The 23,677-nt window shown below is 47.3% G+C and overlaps 1 protein-coding gene across 3 annotated transcripts in view; it reads left to right on the top strand.

Moving 5' to 3' along the window:
* The first annotated feature begins 10,825 nt into the window (after nt 1–10,825).
* Nucleotides 10,826–23,677, top strand: part of LOC112235047 (sodium/potassium-transporting ATPase subunit beta-2) — a 42,105-nt gene continuing 29,253 nt past the window's right edge. For 2 of the 3 annotated variants that reach the window (XM_042314143.1, XM_042314144.1), the window contains exons 1-2: nt 10,826–10,974; nt 12,564–12,668. In XM_042314143.1, coding sequence (XP_042170077.1) covers nt 10,893–10,974; nt 12,564–12,668 — 187 coding nt within the window. In that variant the 5' untranslated portion in view covers nt 10,826–10,892. Of the gene's footprint in view, nt 10,975–12,063; nt 12,172–12,563; nt 12,669–23,677 lie in introns of those variants that run through there. The other variant, XM_042314145.1, reaches the window with a different exon arrangement.

Here is a 23,677-nt window from a genome sequence, read left to right as displayed (position 1 = left end):
CACCAACTACTTTGCAGACAGAGTTCAGTGTGTCAAATCGGAGGGCATGTTGTCCGGTCCTCTGGCAGTCTCTATGGGGGTGCCACAGGGTTCAATTCTCGGGCCGACTCTTTTCTCTGTATATATCAATGATGTTGCTCTTGCTGTGGGCGATTCTCTGATCCATCTCTACGCAGACGACACCATTCTGTATACTTCCGGCCCTTCCTTGGACACTGTGCTATCTAACCTCCAAACGAGCTTCAACGCCATACAACACTCCTTCCGTGGCCTCCAACTGCTCTTATACGCTAGTAAAACCAAATGCATGCTTTTCAACCGTTCGCTGCCTGCACCCGCACGCCCGACTAGCATCACCACCCTGGATGGTTCCGACCTAGAATATGTGGACATCTATAAGTACCTAGGTGTCTGGATAGACTATAAACTCTCCTTCCAGACTCAAATCAAACATCTCCAATCTAAAATCAAATCTAGAGTTGGTTTTCTATTCCGCAACAAAGCCTCCTTCACTCACGCCGCCAAACTTACCCTAGTAAAACTGACTATCCTACCGATCCTCGACTTCGGCGATGTCATCTACAAAATAGCTTCCAATACCCTACTCAACAAATTGGATGCAGTCTATCACAGTGCAATCCTTTTTGTCACTAAAGCACCTTATACCACCCACCACTGCGACCTGTATGCTCTAGTCGGCTGGCCCTCGCTACATATTCGTCGCCAGACCCACTGGCTCCAGGTCATCTACAAGTCCATGCTAGGTAAAGCTCCGCCTTATCAGTTCACTGGTCACGATGGCAACACCCACCCGTAGCACGCGCTCCAGCAGGTGTATCTCACTGATCATCCCTAAAGCCAACACTTCATTTGGCCGCCTTTCGTTCCTGTTCTCTGCTGCCTGTGACTGGAATGAATTGCAAAAATCGCTGAAGTTGGAGACTTTTATCTCCCTCACCAACTTCAAACATCAGCTATCTGAGCAGCTAATCGATCGCTGCAGCTGTACATAGTCTATCGGTAAATAGCCCACCCATTTTCACCTACCTCATCCCCATACTGTTTATATTTATTTACTTTTCTGCTCTTTTGCACACCAGTATCTCTACCTGTACATGACCATCTGATCATTTATCCCTCCAGTGTTAATCTGCAAAATTGTAATTATTCGCCTTACTCCTCATGCCTTTTGCACACAATGTCTTTTTTTTCTACTGTGTTATTGACTTGTTGATTGTTTACTCCATATGTAACTCTGTGTTGTCTGTTCACACTGCTATGCTTTATCTTGGCCAGGTCGCAGTTGTAAATGAGAACTTGTTCTCAACTGGCCTACCTGGTTAAATAAAGGTGAAATAAAAAATAACACAAGAAAATTACATAACAATACCATGGGTTCTATATACAGGGACACCGGTACCGAGTCAGTGTGCGGGGATACAGGTTAGTCCACCGCATAGACTACCAAGATAACTCTCGATTATAATCACAGTCGTGTATACCCCCCACCCTGTATATCCCCCCACCCTGTATATCCCCCCCCACCCTGTATATCCCCCCACCCTGTATATCCCCCCACCCTGTATACCCCCCACCCTGTATATCCCCCCCACCCTGTATATCCCCCCACCCTGTATACCCTCCCCACCCTGCATATCCCCCCCCCCCTGTATATCCCCCCACCCTATATATCGCCCCCACCCTGTATAACCCTCCCCAACCTGTATACCCCCCACCAGGTATATCCCCCCCACCAGGTATATCCCCCGCATCCTGTATACCCCCCACCAGGTATATCCCCCCACCAGGTATATCCCCCACCCTGTATATCCCCCCCCACCAGGTATATCCCCCACCAGGTATATCCCCCACCCTGTATACCCCCCCCACCCTGCATATCCCCCACCAGGTATATCCCCCTAAGCCTCGTCGGCCCTGAAAAAACTCCATTGGACTCTATGTAAACTGGAAACCATATATCCTGAGGCTGCATTTATTGTAGCTGGGGATTTTAACAAGGCTAATCTGAAAACAAGGCTCCCTAAATTTTATCAGCATATCGAATGTGAGACCCGGGCTGGAAAAACCCTGGATCATTGCTACTCTTAATTTCCGGGACGCATACAAAGCCCTGCCTCGCCCTCCTTTCGGCAAATCAAACTGCGATTCAATTTTGTTGCTCCCAGCCTATAGATAGAAACTAAAACAGGAAACGCCTGTGCTCAGGTCTGTTCAATGCTGTTCCGACCAATCTGATTCCACGCTTCGAGATTGCTTCGATCATGTGGACTGGGATATGTTCCGCATAGCATCGAACAACAACATTGATGAATACCCTGATTCAGTGAGTGAGTTTATTAGCAAGTGCATCGGTGATGTTGTACCCACAGCGACTATTAATTAAAACCTTCCCCAATTGATGGCAGCTTTCGCTCAAAACTGAAAGCGCGAACCACTGCTTTTAATCAGAGCGACACTGGGCCAATTGTGCGCCGCCCCATGGGTCTCCCGGTCGCGGCCGTCTGCGACAGAGCCTGAACTCAAACCCAGAATCTCTAGTAGACCCGTGTGCCACTCGGGAGGCCTTGACCAGCCTTTCAAAGCACTTCATGACCACCGACGCGAGTGCTACAGGGCAGATTCAATCTTAGTCCTCCCGTTCCTTGAAAGCGGAAGCTCTAGCCTTTATCCCTGTGCGGCTGTTGCCTGTAATCCATGGCTTCTGTTTGGGAAATGTACGTACAGTCGCTGTGGGGACGACGTCCTCGATGCACTTATTGATGAAGCCAGTGACTGTGGTGGTATACTCCTCAATGCCATCAGAAGAATCCCGGAACATATTCCAATCTGTGCTAGCAAAAGAGTCCTGGAGCTTAGCATTCGCGTCATCTGACCACTTCCGTATTGAGCAAGTCACTGGTACTTCCTGCTTTAGTTTTTGCTTGTAAGCAGGAATCATGAGGATGTAATATTGGTCAGATTTGCCAAATAGAGGGCAACGGAGAGCTTTGTACTCGTCTCTGTGTGTGGAGCAAAGGTGGTCCAGAGTTTTTTTTCCCTCTGGTTGCACATTTAACATGCTGGTAGAAATGAAATTCATGCTGGTAAAAATAGAAATTTAAATTTGCCTGCATTAAAGTCCCCGTCCACTAGGAGCACCGCTTCTGGATTTTCTTGTTTGCTTATGACCTTATACAGCTGGTTGAGTGTGGTCTTTGTGCCAGCATCGGGTTTGTGGTGGTAAATAGACGACTACGAATAATACAGATGAGAACACTCTTGGTAGATAGTGTGGTCTACAGTTTATCATGAGGTATTCTACCTCAGGCGAGCAATACCTCAAGACTTCTTTAATACTAGACATCGTCACCAACAGTTATTGACAAATACACCCTCGCTTCTCGTCTTACCAGAGGAAGATGCTCTGCCGATGCACTGAGAAGTCAGCCAGCTCTATTTATCCATGTCATCGTTCAGCCATGTCTCTTTGAAACATAAGATATTACAGTTTTTAATGTCCCATTGGTAGTATAGTTTTAATAGTACATCGTCCAGTTTGTTTTCCAATGATTGCACGTTAGCAAGAAGAACGGATGGCAGTGGAAGAGGAGGAGAGAGAAGATAGAGGAGGAGAGAGAGAGGAAAAAAAGAGGAAGAGGAGGAGAGGGAGGAAGAGGAGGAGAGAGCGAGAGAGACAGACAGAGGATAGAGAGAGGAGGAGGAGGTTAGAGAGAAGAGGAGGAGAGAGAGGTGAAAGAAGGAGAGAGATGAAGAGCAAAATGGGAGGAGAGAGAGAAGAGCGAGATGGGAGGTGAGAGAGAAATGGGAGCTGAGGAGAGAGCGAGAAGATAGATGAGACGAGAGAGAGATGGGAGGGGAGAGAGATGAGGAGAGGTAGAGAAGATAGCAAGAGATGGGAAGGAAGGAGAGAGGGAGAAGGAGAGGAGAGATGAGAGATGAAGAGAAATATAGGAGGGGAGAGAGATGGGAGGATAAAGAGATGAGAGGGAGAAGAGACTGTTGGGAGGTGAGAGGGAGGAAGAGGAGGGGAGAGATGGGAGGCAAGGAGAGAGAGATGGGAGGAAGAGGAGGAGAGCGATGGGAGGGGAGTAGAGAGAGGATAGAGAGAAGCGAAAGATGGGAAGGGAGAGAGATGGGAGGGTAGGAAGAGGAGGAGAGAGATGGGAGCTTGAAGAGAGAGAGGATAGAGAGGAGAGGAGAGAGAGATGAGAGGAGAGGTTGCCGCCATGTTGAATGTTCTTCCTTCAGGACTGACGGTCACACACAAGCCTAAGGCTCAGATGACTCATAATAGACTCCCACAACAGAGAAAGAGATAGAGAGAGAGGGGGGGGGCAATTTAACTGAGCCTGATGCTAACTGGTTAGCCAGTTGAAAAGAGCCTGATGCTAACTGGTTAGCCAGTTGAATAGAGAGTCTGTTGTAGCATGATTTCCAGCTGTTTATATACACTGCTCCAAAAAATAAAGGGAACACTAAAATAACACATCCTAGATCTGAATGAATGAAATATTCTTATTAAATACTTTTTTCTTTACATAGTTGAATGTGCTGACAACAAAATCACACAAAAATTATCAATGGAAATCAAATTTATCAACCCATGGAGGTCTGGATTTGGAGTCACACACAAAATTAAAGTGGAAAACCACACTACGGGCTGATCCAACTTTGATGTAATGTCCTTAAAACAAGTCAAAATGAGGCTCAGTAGTGTGTGTGGCCTCCACGTGCCTGTATGACCTCCCAACAACGCCTGCGGATGCTCCTGATGAGGTGGCGGATAGTCTCCTGAGGGATCTCCTCCCAGGCTACCTCTGGCGAGCACATGGAGGGCTGTGCGGCCCCCCAAAGGATTGCCACCCCACACCATGACTGACCCACCGCCAAACCGGTCATGCTGGAGGATGTTGCAGGCAGCAGAAGTTCTCCACGGCGTCTCCAGACTCTGTCACGTCTGTCACATGTGCTCAGTGTGAACCTGCTTTCATCTGTGAAGAGCACAGGGCGCCAGTGGCGAATTTGACAAGCTTGGTGTTCTCTGGCAAATGCCAAACGTCCTGCACGGTGTTGGGCTGTAAGCACAACACCCACCTGTGGACGTCGGGCCCTCATGGAGTCTGTTTCTGACTGTTTGAGCAGACGCATGCACATTTGTGGCCTGCTGGAGGTCATTTTGCAGGGCTCTGGCAGTGCTCCTCCTTGCACAAAGGCGGAGGTAGCGGTCCTGCTGCTGGGTTGTTGCCCTCCTACGGCCTCCTCCACGTCTCCTGATGTACTGGCCTGTCTCCTGGTAGCGCCTCCATGCTCTGGACACTACGCTGACAGACACAGCAAACCTTCTTGCCACAGCTCGCATTGATGTGCCATCCTGGATGAGCTGCACTACCTGAGCCACTTGTGTGGGTTGTAGACTCCGTCTCATGCTACCACTAGAGTGAAAGCACCGCCAGCATTCAAAAGTGACCAAAACATCAGCCAGGAAGCATAGGAACTGAGAAGTGGTCTGTGGTCACCACCTGCAGAACCACTCCTTTATTGGGGGTGTCTTGCTAATTGCCTATAATTTCCACATGTTGTCTATTCCATTTGCACAACAGCATGTGAAATTTATTGTCAATCAGTGTTGCTTCCTAAGTGGACAGTTTGATTTCACAGAAGTGTTACATTGTGTTGTTTAAGTGTTCCCTTTATTTTTTTGAGCAGTGTAGTTAGTAACATCATTAACTGGTTAGCTTGTTGAACAGAGAGTCTGTAGTAGCATCAATAGTTTGTTAGCTGGTTGAACAGAGAGTCTGTAGTAGCATCAATAGTTTGTTAGCTGGTTGAACAGAAAGTCTGTAGTAGCATCAATAGTTTGTTAGCTGGTTGAACAGAGAGTCTGTGGTAGCATCAATAGTTTGTTAGCTGGTTGAACAGAGAGTCTGTAGTAGCATCAATAGTTTGTTAGCTGGTTGAACAGAGAGTCTGTAGTAGCATCAATAGTTTGTTAGCTGGTTGAACAGAGAGTCTGTAGTAGCATCAATAGTTTGTTAGCTGGTTGAACAGAGAGTCTGTAGTAGCATCAATAGTTTGTTAGCTGGTTGAACAGAGTCTGTAGTAGCATCAATAGTTTGTTAGCTGGTTGAACAGAGAGTCTGTAGTAGCATCAATAGTTTGTTAGCTGGTTGAACAGAGAGTCTGTAGTAGCATCAATAGTTTGTTAGCTGGTTGAACAGAGAGTCTGTAGTAGCATCAATAGTTTGTTAGCTGGTTGAACAGAGAGTCTGTAGTAGCATCAATAGTTTGTTAGCTGGTTGAACAGAGAGTCTGTAGTAGCATCAATAGTTTGTTAGCTGGTTGAACAGAGAGTCTGAGTTGAATGAACGCTTTGTCTGGGAGAGATTACAACCAGACACACACATATTTTGTTGAACACTTTTTTGGTTACTACATGATTCCATATGTGTTATTTCATAGTTTTGATGTCTTCACTATTATTCTACAATGTAGAAAATAGTAAAAATAAAGAAAAACCCTTGAATGAGAAGGTGTGTCCCAACGTTTGACTGGTACTGTAGATGTGTGACCCGATCCAGTCACGACTTCACAAGAGAGCCATTTGAATGTAAATATATATTTTTTTATCGAAATGCATTTGTTGGCAGAAATGCCTTCTGGAACATGTGAACTTTCATGTGCCTTAATAACAAACTTGTATGCCGTCTGTAAATACAAATATAATTTTTAAATTACGAGGCTTGTTGGTTTAGCCACAGAAAAAGGCAGCCCAAACAGTTCATATATTGTGATGACATTTTTGTTGGTTTTGTACTTCGATAAGGGTTTTTTCCACACAACAGTTTGTACGCCCCTTCTTCTGTGATTGGTCAACAGATTCTGCACCAAACATCTTAGTTAGATCTCCTCAGCAACAACATCAAATTCAAAGACAGATCGATTCTGACTATTTGGAGGAAGTGTATACTGGCTACGGCGTCTCAAAATGGACAAACAGTACTATTACATGTTTTTTTCAAGCGGAAGCAGTAGCGAGCACACTCTTTGGTCGGTTGATGTCTTTAGAAGCATACACACTTGTTTTTGGTTTTTGAATTGTGCTCCTCTCGTGTGTGCGTGTGTGTGTGTGTGTGTGTGTGTGTGGGTGTGGGGGGGTGTGAGTAAGTGAGACGGGAGACAGAAAGCATTTACAGCCACTCCCCCACATCATCATTCCTATAGCAGTATGTAGGTTACAGAGAGAGGAGGAGAGGACAGGAGGAGATGAGAGGAAGAGACGAGAGGAAGAAAGGGAGGTGGGGAGAGGAGGGAGAAAGGGAGGTGGGAAGAGAGGGAGAAAGGGAGGTGGGGAGAGAGAGGGAGAAAGGGAGGTGGGGAGAGAGAGAGAAAGGGGGGGAGAGAGAGGTGGGGAGAAAGGGAGGTGGGGAGGGAGAAAGGGAGGTGGGGAGGGGAGAAAGGGAGGTGGGGAGAGGAGGGAGAAAGGGAGGTGGGGAGAGAAAGGGAGGGGAGGTGGGGAGAAAGGGAGGTGGGGAGAAGGGAGAAATGGAGGTGGGGAGAGGAGGGAGAAAGGGAGGTGGGGAGAGAGAGGGAGAACAGGGGGTGGGGAGAGAGAGGGAGAAAGGGAGGTAGGAGAGAGGGAGAAATGGAGGTGGGGAGAGAGAGGGAGAACGGGAGGTGGGGAGAGAGGGAGATGGGGAAAGGGAGAAGGGAGAAAGGGAGGTGGGGAGAGAGAGGGAGAAAGGGAGGTGGGGAGAGAGAGAGAAAGGGAGATGGGGAGAGAGAGGGAGATGGGGAGGTGGGGAGAGAGAGGGAGATGGGGAGAGAGAGGGAGAAGGGGAGAGGGAGAGAGAGATGGGGGAGAGAGAGGGAGAAGGGAGAAGGGGAGAAGGGGAGAGAGAGATGGGGAGAGAGAGGGAGAAAGGGAGGTGGGGAGAGAGAGGGAGAAAGGGAGGTGGGGAGAGAGAGAGAAAGGGGGAGATGGGGAGAGGGAGAAAGGGAGGTGGGGAGAGAGAGGGAGAAAGGGATATGGGGAGAGAGAGAGGGAGAAAGGGAGGTGGGGAGAGAGAGGGAGAAAGGGATATGGGGAGAGAGAGAGGGAGAAAGGGAGGTGGGGAGAGAGGGGAGAAAGGGAGGTGGGGAGAGAGAGGAGAAAGGGAGGTGGGGAGAGAGAGGGAGAAAGGGAGGTGGGGAGAGAGAGGGAGAAAGGGAGATGGGGAGAGAGGGAGAAAGGGAGGTGGGGAGAGAGAGGGAGAAAGGGAGGTGGGGAGAGAGGGAGAAAGGGAGGTGGGGAGAGAGAGGGAGAAGGGAGGTGGGGAGAGAGAGGGAGAAAGGGAGGTGGGGAGAGAGAGGGAGAAAGGGAGGTGGGGAGAGAGAGGGAGAAAGGGAGGTGGGGAGAGAGAGGGAGAAAGGGAGGTGGGGAGAGAGAGGGAGAAATGGGAGGTGGGGAGAGAGAGGGAGAACGGGAGGTGGGGAGAGAGATGGGGAGATGGGGAGAGGAGAGAAAGGGAGGTGGGGAGAGAGAGGGAGAAAGGGAGGTGGGGAGAGAGAGGGAGAAAGGGAGGTGGGGAGAGAGGGGAGAAAGGGAGGTGGGGAGAGAGGGGAGAAAGGGAGGTGGGGAGAGAGAGGGAGAAAGGGAGGTGGGAAGAGAGGGAGAAAGGGAGGTGGGGAGAGAGAGGGAGAAAGGGAGAAGGGGAGAGAGAGAGAAAGGGAGATGGGGAGAGAGGGAGAAAGGGAGGTGGGGAGAGAGAGGGAGAAAGGGAGGTGGGGAGAGAGAGGGAGAAAGGGAGGTGGGGAGAGAGAGGGAGAAAGGGAGGTGGGGAGAGAGAGAGAAGGAGATGGGGAGAGGGAGAAAGGGAGGTGGGGAGAGAGAGGAGAAAGGGAGGTGGGGAGAGAGAGGGAGAAAGGGAGGTGGGGAGAGAGAGGGAGAAAGGGAGGTGGGGAGAGAGAGGGAGAAAGGGAGGTGGGGAGAGAGGGGGAGAAAGGGAGGTGGGGAGAGAGAGGGAGAAAGGGAGGTGGGAAGAGAGAGGGAGAAAGGGAGGTGGGGAGAGAGAGGGAGAAAGGGAGGTGGGGAGAGAGGGGAGAAAGGGAGGTGGGGAGAGAGAGGGAGAAAGGGAGGTGGGGAGAGAGGGAGAAAGGGAGGTGGGGAGAGAGAGAGAAAGGGAGGTGGGGAGAGAGAGGGAGAAAGGGAGGTGGAGAGAGGAGGGAGAAATGGAGGTGGGGAAAGAGGGAGAAAGGGAGGTGGAAGAGAGGGAGAAAGGGAGGTGGAGAGAGAGAGGGAGGTGGGGAGAGAGGGAGAATGGGAGGTAGGGAGAGAGAGGGAGAGAGGGAGGTGGGGAGAGAGGGAGAGAGAGGGAGAGAGGGAGGTGGGGAGAGAGGGAGAAGGGGAGGTAGGGAGAGAGAGGTAGAAAGGGAGGTGGGGAGAGAGGGAGAAAGGGAGGTAGGGAGAGAGAAATGGAGGTTGGGAGAGAGGGAGAAGGGGAGGTAGGGAGAGAGAGGGAGAAAGGGAGGTGGGGAGAGAGGGAGAAAGGGAGGTAGGGAGAGAGGGAGAAAGGGAGGTGGGGAGAGAGGGAGGTAGGGAGAGAGAGGGAGAAAGGGAGGTGGGGAGAGAGAGGGAGGTGGGGAGAGAGAGGGAGGTGGGGAGGTGGGGAGAGAGGGGAGAAAAGGAGGTGGGGAGAGAGGGAGAAAGGGAGGTGGGGAGAGGGAGAAAGGGAGGTAGGGAGAGAGGGAGAAAGGGAGGTGGGGAGAGAGGGAGAAAGGGAGGTGGGGAGAGAGGGAGGTAGGGAGAGAGAGGGAGAAAGGGAGGTGGGGAGAGAGAGGGAGGTGGGGAGAGAGAGGGAGGTGGGGAGGTGGGGAGAGAGGGAGAAAAGGAGGTGGGGAGAGAGAGGGAGAAAAGAAGGTGGGGAGAGGGAGGTGGGGAGCGAGATCGAGAAAGGGAGGTAGGGAGCGAGAGCGAGAGCGAGAAAGGGAGGTGGGGAGAGGAGGGAGGGAGGTGGGGAGAGAGGGAGAAAGGGGGGTAGGGAGAGAGAGGGAGAAAGGGAGGTGAGGAGAGAGAGGGAAATGGAGATAGAGGGGATGGTGAGAGAGAGGTAGAGGTACAGAAATGGAAGGAGGGAAAACAGGGAAAGGGAGAGGGAGAGAGAAACAGATGGAGAGAAACAGGCGGAGGGAGAGGGAGAGAGAAACAGGGGGAGGGAGAGCGAAACAGGGAGAGAGAAACAGGGGGAGGGAGAGGGAGAGAGAAACAGAGGGAGAGAGAAACAGGGGAGGGAGAGGGAGAGAGAAACAGGGGGAGGGAGAGAGAAACACAGGGAGAGAGAAACAGGGAGAGAGAAACAGGGGGAGGGAGAGGGAGAGAGAAACAGAGGGAGGGAGAGAGAAACAGGGGGAGGGAGAGGGAGAGAGAAACAGGGGGAGGGAGAGAGAAACACAGGGAGAGAGAAACAGGGAGAGAGAAACAGGGGGAGGGAGAGGGAGAGAGAAACAGAGGGAGAGAAACAGGGAGAGAGAAGGAATGAACAGCCTTGGGTATATTCTAGTGGTTCTGACATGTAATAAACTGTTATGGTCAGTCTAGCTGTCTGGAGGAGGTACTGCTCTGTTTCAGCTGTTATGGTCAGTCTAGCTGTCTGGAGAAGGTAGTGCTCTGTTTCAGCTGTTATGGTCAGTCTAGCTGTATGGAGAAGGTACTGCTCTGTTTCAGCTGTTATGGTCAGTCTAGCTGCATGGAGAAGGTACTGCTCTGTTTCAGCTGTTATGGTCAGTCTAGCTGCATGGAGAAGGTACTGCTCTGTTTCAGCTGATGGTGTGTGTTTGTGTGTGTTCCAGGTCTGATCCTGCTGTTCTACCTGGTGTTCTATATATTCCTTGGTGGAATGTTCGTCCTGACCATGTACGTGATGCTGCTAACACTGGACGACTATAAACCTACCTACCAGGACCGCCTTGTTACCCCAGGTACAGACACACACCTTTTTTTCTTTTACCTTTATTTAACTAGGCAAGTCAGTTAAGAACAAATTCTTATTTTCAATGACGGCCTAGTGGGTTAACTGCCTGTTCAGGGGCAGAACGACAGATTTGTACCTTGTCAGCTCGGGGGTTTGAACTTGCAACCTTCCGGTTACTAGTCCAACGCTCTAACCACTAGGCTACCCTGCCGCCCCACCTACCAGGACCTCCTCGTTACCCCAGGTACAGACACACCTACCAGGACCACCTCGTTACCCCAGGTACAGACACACGCCTAACAGGACCTCCTCGTTACCCCAGGTACAGACACACCTACCAGGACCGCCTCGTTACCCCAGGTACAGACACACCTACCAGTATCGCCTCGGTACCCAAGGTACACAAACACCTACCAGGACCGCCTCATTACCCCAGGTACACAAACACCTACCAGGACCGCCTCGTTACCCCAGGTACAGACACACCTACCAGTATCACCTCGTTACCCAAGGTACACAAACACCTACCAGGACCTCCTCGTTACCCCAGGTACAGACACACACCTACCAGGACCGCCTCGTTACCCCAGGTACAGACACACCTACCAGGACCTCCTCGTTACCCCAGGTACAGACACACACCTACCAGGACCTCCTCGTTAACCCAGGTACAGACACACCTACCAGGACCTCCTCGTTACCCCAGGTACAGACACACACCTACCAGGACCTCCTCGTTACCCCAGGTACAGACACACCTACCAGGACCTCCTCGTTACCCCAGGTACAGACACACCTACCAGGACCTCCCCCAGGTACAGACACACCTACCAGGACCACCTCGTTACCCCAGGTACAGACACACACCTAACAGGACCTCCTCGTTACCCCAGGTACACAATCACCTACCAGGACCGCCTCGTTACCCCAGGTACAGACACACCTACCAGTATCGCCTCATTACCCCAGGTACAGACACACACCTACCAGGACCTCCTCGTTACCCCAGGTACAGACACACCTACCAGGACCTCCTCGTTACCCCAGGTACAGACACACACCTACCAGGACCTCCTCGTTACCCCAGGTACAGACACACCTACCAGGACCTCCTCGTTACCCCAGGTACAGACACACCTACCAGGGACCACCTCGTTACCCCAGGTACAGACACACACCTAACAGGACCTCCTCGTTACCCCAGGTACAGACACACCTACCAGGACCACCTCGTTACCCCAGGTACACAAACACCTACCAGGACCGTCTCGTTACCCCAGGTACAGACACACACCTACCAGGACCTCCTCGCTACCCCCCAGGTACAGACACACCTACCAGGACCTCCTCGTTACCCCAGGTACACAAACACCTACCAGGACCGTCTCGTTACCCCAGGTACAGACACACACCTACCAGGACCTCCTTGTTACCCCAGGTACAGACACACCTACCAGGACCTCCTCGTTACCCCAGGTACAGACACACCTACCAGGACCTCCTCGCTACCCCAGGTACAGACACACCTACCAGGACCTCCTCGCTACCCCAGGTACAGACACACCCTAATCTCTTACCCTCTCTGTTGTACTGTAGGTATGATGATCCGTCCACGGGGCGAGGCCATGGAGATCCTCTACAACACCAAGGACACAGAGAGCTTTGACATCTATGCCCAGACGCTGAACAACTTCCTCGAATGTAAGCCGTTAACAAACAAAAAACATAACATTAATGACATCACACGTCCTCAGACCCACTTTTCCACCGTGTGCCGTGTTTTCCACCAGTACATAGAGTAGCCAACCAAATAGAAAGAGTAGCCAGCCAAGCTACTGGGTAAAAAAAAACAATTGGTGGCCTTTGGTACATTCAACTGCCTTGATTTCAACTCAAATATAAAATTGATTGAATACTTTATCAAGTTTACCTCCCAAGTTGGAAAAATGTGTTGTGGTAGTGTGTAGAATGACATGACTTTGCAATTTAAATGACTGCAAATGTCGAAATTCAGTGTATTGTTAGTTGTTTTGAATATTGTCTATGATCTGGGGTATTTTCTGAGTAAGAGAACCTTTTTGAACATTTAACCTGTCTTCTCTTGAGGTTAAAGTCTTTTGTCAAGTAGAATTATGTATTTTATTCTAACAGAAAATAAAGTAAAAAGGCTATTGTTTAGCTGTGATCACCTAGCAACAGGCTGTTGTTTAGCTGTGATCACCTAGCAACAGGCTGTTGTTTAGCTGTGTGTTTGTAGTGATCACCAAGCAAGAGGCAGTTGTTTAGCTGTGTTTTTGAAGTGATCACCAAGCTATAGGCTTTTTTTGTTAGCTGTGATCACCTAGCAACAGGGTGTTGTTTAGCTGTGATCACCTAGCAACAGGCCGTTCAGCTGTGATCACCTAGCAACAGGCTGTTGTTTAACTGTGATCACCAAGCAAGAGGCTGTTGTTTAGCTGTGTTTTTGTAGTGATCATCAAGCAAGAGGCTGTCATTTAGCTATGATTACCAAGCAAGAGGCTGTTGTTTAGCTGTGTTTTTGTAGTGATCACCAAACAACAGACTGTCGTTTAGGTGTGATCACCTAGCAACAGGGTGTTGTTTAGCTGTGATCAACTAGCAACAGGCTGTTGTTTAGCTGTGATCACCTAGCAACAGGCTGTTGTTTAGCTGTGTTTTTGTAGTGATCACCAAGCAACAGACTGTTGTTTAGTTGTGATCACCTAGCAACAGGCTGTTTAGCTGTGATCACCAAGTTAGTGGCTTTTCTTTAGCTGTCATCAACCAGCAACAGGCCGTTGTTAAGCTGTAATCACATAGCAACAGGTGGTTGTTTAGCTGTGTAATTGTAGTGATCACCAAGCAAGAGGCTGTTATTTAGCTGTGTTTTTGTAGTGATCACCAAACAACAGACTGTCATTTAGCTGTGATCACCTAGCAACAGACTGTTGTTTAGCTGTGATCACCAAGCAAGAGGCTGTTGTTTAGCTGTGTTTTTGTAGTGATCATCAAGCAAGAGGCTGTCATTTAGCTATGATTACCAAGCAAGAGGCTGTTGTTTAGCTGTGTTTTTGTAGTGATCACCAAGCTAAAGGCTTTTTTTAGCTGTGACCACCTGGAAACAGGCTGTTATTTAGCTTTGATTTTGTAGTGATCATCAAACAAGATGATGTTGTTTAGCTGTGACACCAAGCAAGACGCTGTTGTTTAGCTGTGTTTTCATAGTGATCACCAAGCTAGAGGCTTTTTTTGCTGTGATCACCTAGCAACAGGCTGTTGTTTAGCTGTGATCACCTATCAAGTGGCTGTTATTTAGCTGTGATAACCTAGCAACAGGCTGTTGTTTAGCTGTGATCACCTAGCAAGAGGCTGTGGTTTAGCTGTGATCACCTAACAACAGACTGTTGTTTAGCTGTGATCACCTAGCAAGAGGCTGTTGTTTAGCTGTGATCACCTAGCAAGAGGCTGTGGTTTAGCTGTGATCACCTAACAACAGACTGTTGTTTAGCTGTGATCACCTAGCAAGAGGCTGTTGTTTAGCTGTGATCACCTAGCAAGAGGATGTTGTTTAGCTGTGTTTTTGTAGTGATCATCAAGCAAGAGGCTGTTGTTTAGCTGTGTTTTTGTAGTGATCATCAAGCAAGAGGCTGTTATTTAACTGTGTTTTTGTAGTGATTATCAAGCAACAGGCTGTTGTTTAGCTGTGATCACCTAGCAACAGGCTGTTGTTTAGCTGTGATCTCCTTGCAACAGGCTGTTGTTTAGCTGTGATCTCCTTGCAACAGGCTGTTGTTTAGCTGTGATCACATTGCAACAGGTGGTTGTTTAGCTGTGATCTCCTTGCAACAGGCTGTTGTTTAGCTGTGATCTCCTTGCAACAGGCTGTTGTTTAGCTGTGATCACCTAGCAACAGGCTGTTGTTTAGCTGTGATCACCAAGTTATTGGCTTTTCTTTAGCTGTGATTAACCAGCAACAGGCCGTTGTTTAGCTGTAATCACATTGCAACAGGTGGTTGTTTAGCTGTGTTTTTGTAGTGATCACCAAGCAAGAGGCTGTTATTTAGCTGTTTTTTGTGTGATCACCTAGCAACAGGCTGTTGTTTAACTGTGATCACCAAGCAAGAGGCTGTTATTTCAGCTGTGTTTTTTTAGCTGTGAGCAACAGGCCGTTGTTTATGTATCACATAGCAAGAGGCTGTTGTTTAGCTGTGTTTTTGTAGTGATCACCAAGCAACAGACTGTCGTTTACCTGTGATCACCAAGCAAGAGGCTGTTGTTTAGCTGTGTTTTTAGTATGATCAAGCAAGAGGCTGTCATTTAGCTGTGATCACCTAGCAACAGGCTGTTGTTTTTTGTGTGATCACCTAGCAACAGACTGTTGTTTAGCTGTGATCACCTAGCAACAGGCTGTTGTTTAGCTTTGATTTTGTAGTGATCATCAAACAAGATGATGTTGTTTAGCTGTGACACCAAGCAAGACGCTGTTGTTTAGCTGTGTTTCTAGTGATCACCAAGCTAGAGGCTTTTTTTGCTGTGATCACCTAGCAACAGACTGTTGTTTAGCTGTGATCACCTAGCAACAGGCTGTTGTTTAGCTGTTGTTTAGCTGTGATTTTTGTAGTGATCACCTAGCAAGAGGCTGTTGTTTAGCTGTGATCACCTAGCAAGAGGCTGTTGTTTTTAGCTGTGATCACCTAGCAACAGGCTGTTGTTTAGCTGTGAGGCTGCAACATGCTGTTGTTTAGCTGTGATCACCTAGCAAGAGGCTGTTGTTTAGCTGTGTTTTTGTAGTGATCACCTAGCAACAGGCTGTTGTTTAGCTGTGATCACCTAGCAACTGTTGTTTAGGTGATCACCTGCAACAGGCTGTTGTTTAGCTGTTGAGCTCACCTACAACAGGCTGTTGTTTAGCTGTGATCACCTAGCAACAGGCTGTTGTTTAGCTGTGATCACCTAGCAACAGGCCGTTGTTTAGCTTTGATCACCTAGCAAGAGGCTGTGGTTTAGCTGTGATCACCTAGCAACAGAATGTTGTTTAGCTGTGATCACCTAGCAAGAGGCTGTTTAGCTGTGATCACCTAGCAAGAGGGTGTTTAGCTGTGTTTTTGTAGTGATTATCAAGCAAGAGGCTGTTGTTTAGCTGTGTTTTTGTAGTGATCACCAAGCAACAGACTGTAGTTTACCTGTGATCACCTAGCAACAAGCTGTTGTTTAACTGTGATCACCAAGCAAGAGGCTGTTGTTTAGCTGTGTTTTTGTAGTGAACATCAAGCAAGAGGCTGTCATTTAGCTGTGATCACCTAGCAACAGGCCGTTGTTTAGCTGTGATCACCTAGCAAGAGGCTGTTGTTTTGCAGTGTTTTTGTAGTGATTACCAAGCAAGGGGCTGGTGTTTAGCTGTGATCACCTAGCAACAGGCTGTTGTTTAACTGTGATCATCAAGCAAGAGGCTGTCATTTAGCTATGATCACCTCGCTACAGGCTGTTGTTTTACTGTGTTTTTGTAGTGATCACCAAGCAACAAGCTGTTGTTTAGCTGTGATCACCTTGGAAGAGGCTCTTGTTTAGCTGTGTTTTTGTAGTGATCACTGAGCATGAGGCTGTTATTTAGCTGTGTTTTTGTGTGATCACCAGCAAGATGCTGTTGTTTAATTGTGTTTTTGTAGTGATCACCAAGCAAGAGGCTGTTGTTTAGCTGTAATCACTTAGCAACAGGCTGATGTTTAGCTGCGATCACCTAGTAACAAGCTGTTGTTTCGCAGTGTTTTTGTAGTTATCACAAAGCAAGGGGCTGATGTTTAGCTGTGATCACCTAGCAACAGGCTGATGTTTAGCTGTGATCACCTAGCAAGAGGCTGTTGTTAAGCTGTGATCACCTAGCAACAGGCTGTTGTTTAGCAGTTTTTTTTGTAGTGATCACCAAGCAAGAGGCTGTTGTTTAGCTGTGTTTTTGTAGTGGTCACCAATCAAGAGGCTGTGTTTTTATAGTGGTCACCTAGCAACAGGCTGTTGTTTAGCAGTTTTTTTGGAATGATCACCTAGCAAGAGGCTGTTGTTTAACTGAGTTTTTATAGTGATCGCCAAGCAACGGGCTGTCGTTCAGCTGTGATCACCAAGCTAGAGGCTTCAAAAAAAGCTGTGATTACCTAGCAACAGGCTGTTGTTTAGCTGTGATTACCTAGCAACAGGCTGTTGTTTAGCTGTGATCACCTAGCAACAGGCTGTTGTTTAGCTGTGTTCACCTTCCAACATGCTGTTGTTTAGCTGTGATCACCTAGCAACAAGCTGTTGTTTAGCTGTGTTTTTGTAGTGATTACCAAGCAAGAGGCTGTTGTTTAACTGTGATCACCAATTTAGAGGCTGTTGTTTAGCTTTGATCACCTAGCAACAGGCTGTTGTTTAGCTGTGATCACCAAGCTAGAGGCTGTTGTTTAGCTGTGAGTACCTAGCAACAGGCTGTTGTTTAGCTGTGATCACCTAGCAACAGGTGGTTGTTTAGCTGTGAGTACCTAGCAACAGGCTGTTATTTAGCTGTGATCACCTAGCAACAGGTGGTTGCTTAGCTGTGATCACCTAGCAAGAGGCTGTGGTTTAGCTGTGATCACCTATCAAGAGGCTGTTGTTTAGCTGTGATCACCTAGCAAGAGGCTGTCATTTAGCTGTGATCACCTAGCAACAGGCTGTTATTTAGCTGTGTTTTTGAAGTGATTATCAAGCAAGAGGCTGTTGTTTAGCTGTGTTTTTGTAGTGATCACCAAGCAACAGACTGTTGTTTAGTTGTGATCACCTAGCAACAGGCTGTTGTTTAGCTGTGATCACCAAGTTATTGGCTTTTCTTTAGCTGTGATCAACCAGCAACAGGCTGTTGTTTAGCTGTGATCACCCAGCAAGAGGCTGTGGTTTAGCTGTGATCACCTAGCAACAGGCTGTTGTTTAGCTGTTATCACCTAGCAAGAGGCTGTTGTTTAGCTGTGATCACCTAGCAAGAGGCTGTTGTTTAGCTGTGATCACCTAGCAACAGGCTGTTTAGTTGTGATCACCTAGTAACAGGCTGTTGTTTAGCTGTGATCACCAAGTTATTGGCTTTTCTTTAGCTGTGATCAACCAGCAACAGGCCGTTGTTTAGCTGTAATCACATTGCAACAGGTGGTTGTTTAGCTGTGTTTTTGTAGTGATCACCAAGCAAGAGGCTGTTATTTAGCTGTGTTTTTGTAGTGATCACCAACCAACAGACTGTCGTTTAGGTGTGATCACCTAGCAATATGCTGTTATTTAGCTGTGTTTTTGTAGTGATCATCAAGCAACAGACTGTCGTTTACCTGTGATCACCAAGCAAGATGCTGTTGTTAGGCTGTGATCACCAAGCTAGTGGCTTTTCTTTAGCTGTGATCAACCAGCAACAGGCCGTTGTTTAGCTGTAATCACATAGCAACAGGTGGTTGTTTAGCTGTGTAATTGTAGTGATCACCAAACAACAGACTGTCGTTTAGGTGTGATCACCAAACAACAGACTGTCGTTTAGGTGTGATCACCTAGCAACAGGCTGTTGTTTAACTGTGATCACCAAGCAAGAGGCTGTTATTTAGCTGTGATCTCCTTGCAACAGGCTGTTGTTTAGCTGTGATCACCTAGCAACAGACTGTTGTTTAGTTGTGATCACCTAGCAACAGGCTGTTGTTTAGCTGTGATCACCAAGTTATTGGCTTTTCTTTAGCTGTGATCAACCAGCAACAGGCTGTTGTTTAGCTGTGATCACCTAGCAAGAGGCTGTGGTTTAGCTGTGATCACCTATCAAGTGGCTGTTATTTAGCTGTGATAACCTAGCAACAGGCTGTTGTTTAGCTGTGATCACCTAGCAAGAGGCTGTGGTTTAGCTGTGATCACCTAGCAAGAGGATGTTGTTTAGCTGTGTTTTTGTAGTGATCATCAAGCAAGAGGCTGTTGTTTAGCTGTGTTTTTGTAGTGATCATCAAGCAAGAGGCTGTTGTTTAGCTGTGTTTTTGTAGTGATCATCAAGCAAGAGGCTGTTATTTAGCTGTGTTTTTGTAGTGATTATCAAGCAACAGGCTGTTGTTTAGCTGTGATCACCTAGCAACAGGCTGTTGTTTAGCTGTGATCTCCTTGCAACAGGCTGTTGTTTAGCTGTGATCTCCTTGCAACAGGCTGTTGTTTAGCTGTGATCACCTTGCAACAGGCTGTTGTTTAGTTGATCAGCAACAGGCTGTTGTTTAGCTGTGATCTCCTTGCAACAGGCTGTTGTTTAGCTGTGATCTCCTTGCAACAGGCTGTTGTTTAGCTGTGATCTCCTTGCAACAGGCTGTTGTTTAGCTGTGATCTCCTTGCAACAGGCTGTTGTTTAGCTGTGATCACCTAGCAACAGGCTGTTGTTTAGCTGTGATCACCTAGCAACAGGCTGTTGTTTAGCTGTGTTTTTGTAGTGATCACCAAGCAAGAGGCTGTTGTTTAGCTGTGATCACCAAGCAAGAGGCTGTTGTTTAGCTGTGATCACCTATCAAGAGGCTGTTTTTTAGCTGTGATCACCTAGCAAGAGGCTGTGGTTTAGCTGTGATCACCTAGCAAGAGGCTGTTGTTTAGCTGTGATCACCTATCAAGTGGCTGTTATTTAGCTGTGATAACCTAGCAACAGGCTGTTGTTTAGCTGTGATCACCTAGCAAGAGGCTGTGGTTTAGCTGTGATCACCTAACAACAGACTGTTGTTTAGCTGTGATCACCTAGCAAGAGGCTGTTGTTTAGCTGTGATCACCTAGCAAGAGGCTGTGGTTTAGCTGTGATCACCTAACAACAGACTGTTGTTTAGCTGTGATCACCTAGCAAGAGGATGTTGTTTAGCTGTGTTTTTGTAGTGATCATCAAGCAAGAGGCTGTTATTTAACTGTGTTTTTGTAGTGATTATCAAGCAACAGGCTGTTGTTTAGCTGTGATCACCTAGCAACAGGCTGTTGTTTAGCTGTGATCTCCTTGCAACAGGCTGTTGTTTAGCTGTGATCTCCTTGCAACAGGCTGTTGTTTAGCTGTGATCTCCTTGCAGCAGGCTGTTGTTTAGCTGTGATCACCTAGCAACAGGCTGTTGTTTAGCTGTGATCACCTAGCAACAGGCTGTTGTTTAGCTGTGATCTCCTTGCAACAGGCTGTTGTTTAGCTGTGATCTCCTTGCAACAGGCTGTTGTTTAGTTGTGATCACCTAGCAACAGGCTGTTGTTTAGCTGTGATCACCAAGTTATTGGCCTTTCTTTAGCTGTGATCAACCAGCAACAGGCCGTTGTTTAGCTGTAATCACATTGCAACAGGTGGTTGTTTAGCTGTGTTTTTGTAGTGATCACCAAGCAAGAGGCTGTTATTTAGCTGTGTTTTTGTAGTGATCACCAACCAACAGACTGTCGTTTAGGTGTGATCACCTAGCAATATGCTGTTGTTTAACTGTGATCACCAAGCAAGAGGCTGTTATTTAGCTGTGTTTTTGTAGTGATCATCAAGCAACAGACTGTCGTTTACCTGTGATCACCAAGCAAGATGCTGTTGTTAGGCTGTGATCACCAAGCTAGTGGCTTTTCTTTAGCTGTGATCAACCAGCAACAGGCCGTTGTTTAGCTGTAATCACATAGCAACAGGTGGTTGTTTAGCTGTGTAATTGTAGTGATCACCAAACAACAGACTGTCGTTTAGGTGTGATCACCTAGCAACAGGCTGTTGTTTAACTGTGATCACCAAGCAAGAGGCTGTTATTTAGCTGTGTTTTTGTAGCGATTATCAAGCAAGAGGCTGTTGTTTAGCTGTGTTTTTGTAGTGATCACCAAGCAACAGACTGTCGTTTACCTGTGATCACCAAGCAAGAGGCTGTTGTTTAGCTGTGTTTTTGTAGTGATCATCAAGCAAGAGGCTGTCATTTAGCTGTGATCACCTAGCAACAGGCTGTTGTTCAGCTGTGATCACCTAGCAACAGGCTGTTGTTTAACTGTGATCACCATGCAAGAGGCTGTTGTTTAGCTGTGTTTTTGTAGTGATCATCAAGCAAGAGGCTGTCATTTAGCTATGATTACCAAGCAAGAGGCTGTTGTTTAGCTGTGTTTTTGTAGTGATCACCAAGCTAAAGGCTTTTTTTTTAGCTGTGATCACCTAGCAACAGGCTGTTGTTTAGCTTTGATTTTGTAGTGATCATCAAACAAGATGATGTTGTTTAGCTGTGACACCAAGCAAGACGCTGTTGTTTAGCTGTGTTTTCGTAGTGATCACCAAGCTAGAGGCTTTTTTTTGCTGTGATCACCTAGCAACAGACTGTTGTCTAGCTGTGATCACCTAGCAACAGGCTGTTGTTTAGCAGTGTTTTTGTAGTGATCACCTAGCAAGAGGCTGTTGTTTAGCTGTGATCACCTAGCAACAGGCTGTTGTTTAGCTGTGATCACCTAGCAACATGCTGTTGTTTAGCTGTGATCAACTAGCAACAGGCTGTTGTTTAATTGTGTTTTTGTAGTGATCACCTATCAAGAGGCTGTTGTTTAGCTGTGATCACCTATCAAGAGGCTGTTGTTTAGCTGTGATCACCTAGCAACAGGCCGTTGTTTAGCTTTGATCACCTAGCAAGAGGCTGTGGTTTAGCTGTGATCACCTAGCAACAGAATGTTGTTTAGCTGTGATCACCTAGCAAGAGGCTGTTTAGCTGTGATCACCTAGCAAGAGGGTGTTTAGCTGTGTTTTTGTAGTGATTATCAAGCAAGAGGCTGTTGTTTAGCTGTGTTTTTGTAGTGATCACCAAGCAACAGACTGTTGTTTACCTGTGATCACCTAGCAACAAGCTGTTGTTTAACTGTGATCACCAAGCAAGAGGCTGTCATTTAGCTGTGATCACCTAGCAACAGGCCGTTGTTTAGCTGTGATCACCTAGCAAGAGGCTGTTGTTTAGCTTTGATTTTGTAGTGATCATCAAACAAGAGGATGTCATTTAGCTGTGACACCAAGCAAGACGCTGTTGTTTAGCTGTGATCACCTAGCAAGAGGCTGTGGTTTAGCTGTGATCACCTAGCAACAGACTGTTGTTTAGCTGTGATCACCTAGCAACAGGCTGTTGTTTTGCAGTGTTTTTGTAGTGATTACCAAGCAAGGGGCTGGTGTTTAGCTGTGATCACCTAGCAACAGGCTGTTGTTTAGCTGGGAATTCCTAGCAACAAGCTGTTGTTTTGCAGTTTTTATGAAGTGATCACCTCGCTACAGGCTGTTGTTTTACTGTGTTTTTGTAGTGATCACCAAGCAACAAGCTGTTGTTTAGCTGTGATCACCTTGGAAGAGGCTCTTGTTTAGCTGTGTTTTTGTAGTGATCACTGAGCATGAGGCTGTTATTTAGCTGTGTTTTTGTAGTGATCACCAAGCAAGATGCTGTTGTTTAATTGTGTTTTTGTAGTGATCACCAAGCAAGAGGCTGTTGTTTAGCTGTAATCACTTAGCAACAGGCTGATGTTTAGCTGCGATCACCTAGTAACAAGCTGTTGTTTCGCAGTGTTTTTGTAGTTATCACAAAGCAAGGGGCTGATGTTTAGCTGTGATCACCTAGCAACAGGCTGATGTTTAGCTGTGATCACCTAGCAAGAGGCTGTTGTTAAGCTGTGATCACCTAGCAACAGGCTGTTGTTTAGCAGTTTTTTTTGTAGTGATCACCAAGCAAGAGGCTGTTTAGCTGTGTTTTTGTAGTGGTCACCAAGCAAGAGGCTGTGTTTTTATAGTGGTCACCTAGCAACAGGCTGTTGTTTAGCAGTTTTTTTGGAATGATCACCTCGCTACAGGCTGTTGTTTTACTGTGTTTTTATAGTGATCGCCAAGCAACGGGCTGTCGTTCAGCTGTGATCACCAAGCTAGAGGCTTCAAAAAAAGCTGTGATTACCTAGCAACAGGCTGTTGTTTAGCTGTGATTACCTAGCAACAGGCTGTTGTTTAGCTGTGATCACCTAGCAACAGGCTGTTGTTTAGCTGTGTTCACCTTCCAACATGCTGTTGTTTAGCTGTGATCACCTAGCAACAAGCTGTTGTTTAGCTGTGTTTTTGTAGTGATTACCAAGCAAGAGGCTGTTGTTTAACTGTGATCACCAATTTAGAGGCTGTTGTTTAGCTTTGATCACCTAGCAACAGGCTGTTGTTTAGCTGTGATCACCAAGCTAGAGGCTGTTGTTTAGCTGTGAGTACCTAGCAACAGGCTGTTGTTTAGCTGTGATCACCTAGCAACAGGTGGTTGTTTAGCTGTGAGTACCTAGCAACAGGCTGTTATTTAGCTGTGATCACCTAGCAACAGGTGGTTGCTTAGCTGTGATCACCTAGCAAGAGGCTGTGGTTTAGCTGTGATCACCTATCAAGAGGCTGTTGTTTAGCTGTGATCACCTAGCAAGAGGCTGTCATTTAGCTGTGATCACCTAGCAACAGGCTGTTATTTAGCTGTGTTTTTGAAGTGATTATCAAGCAAGAGGCTGTTGTTTAGCTGTGTTTTTGTAGTGATCACCAAGCAACAGACTGTTGTTTAGTTGTGATCACCTAGCAACAGGCTGTTGTTTAGCTGTGATCACCAAGTTATTGGCTTTTCTTTAGCTGTGATCAACCAGCAACAGGCTGTTGTTTAGCTGTGATCACCTAGCAAGAGGCTGTGGTTTAGCTGTGATAACCTAGCAACAGGCTGTTGTTTAGCTGTGATCACCTAGCAAGAGGCTGTTGT

Source organism: Oncorhynchus tshawytscha, unplaced genomic scaffold (assembly GCF_018296145.1).
Source record: "Oncorhynchus tshawytscha isolate Ot180627B unplaced genomic scaffold, Otsh_v2.0 Un_contig_4557_pilon_pilon, whole genome shotgun sequence".
Classification (NCBI taxonomy): domain Eukaryota; kingdom Metazoa; phylum Chordata; class Actinopteri; order Salmoniformes; family Salmonidae; genus Oncorhynchus; species Oncorhynchus tshawytscha.
Note: the sequence above shows the minus strand (reverse complement) of the source record. Positions and strands in the feature narration are given on the sequence as shown.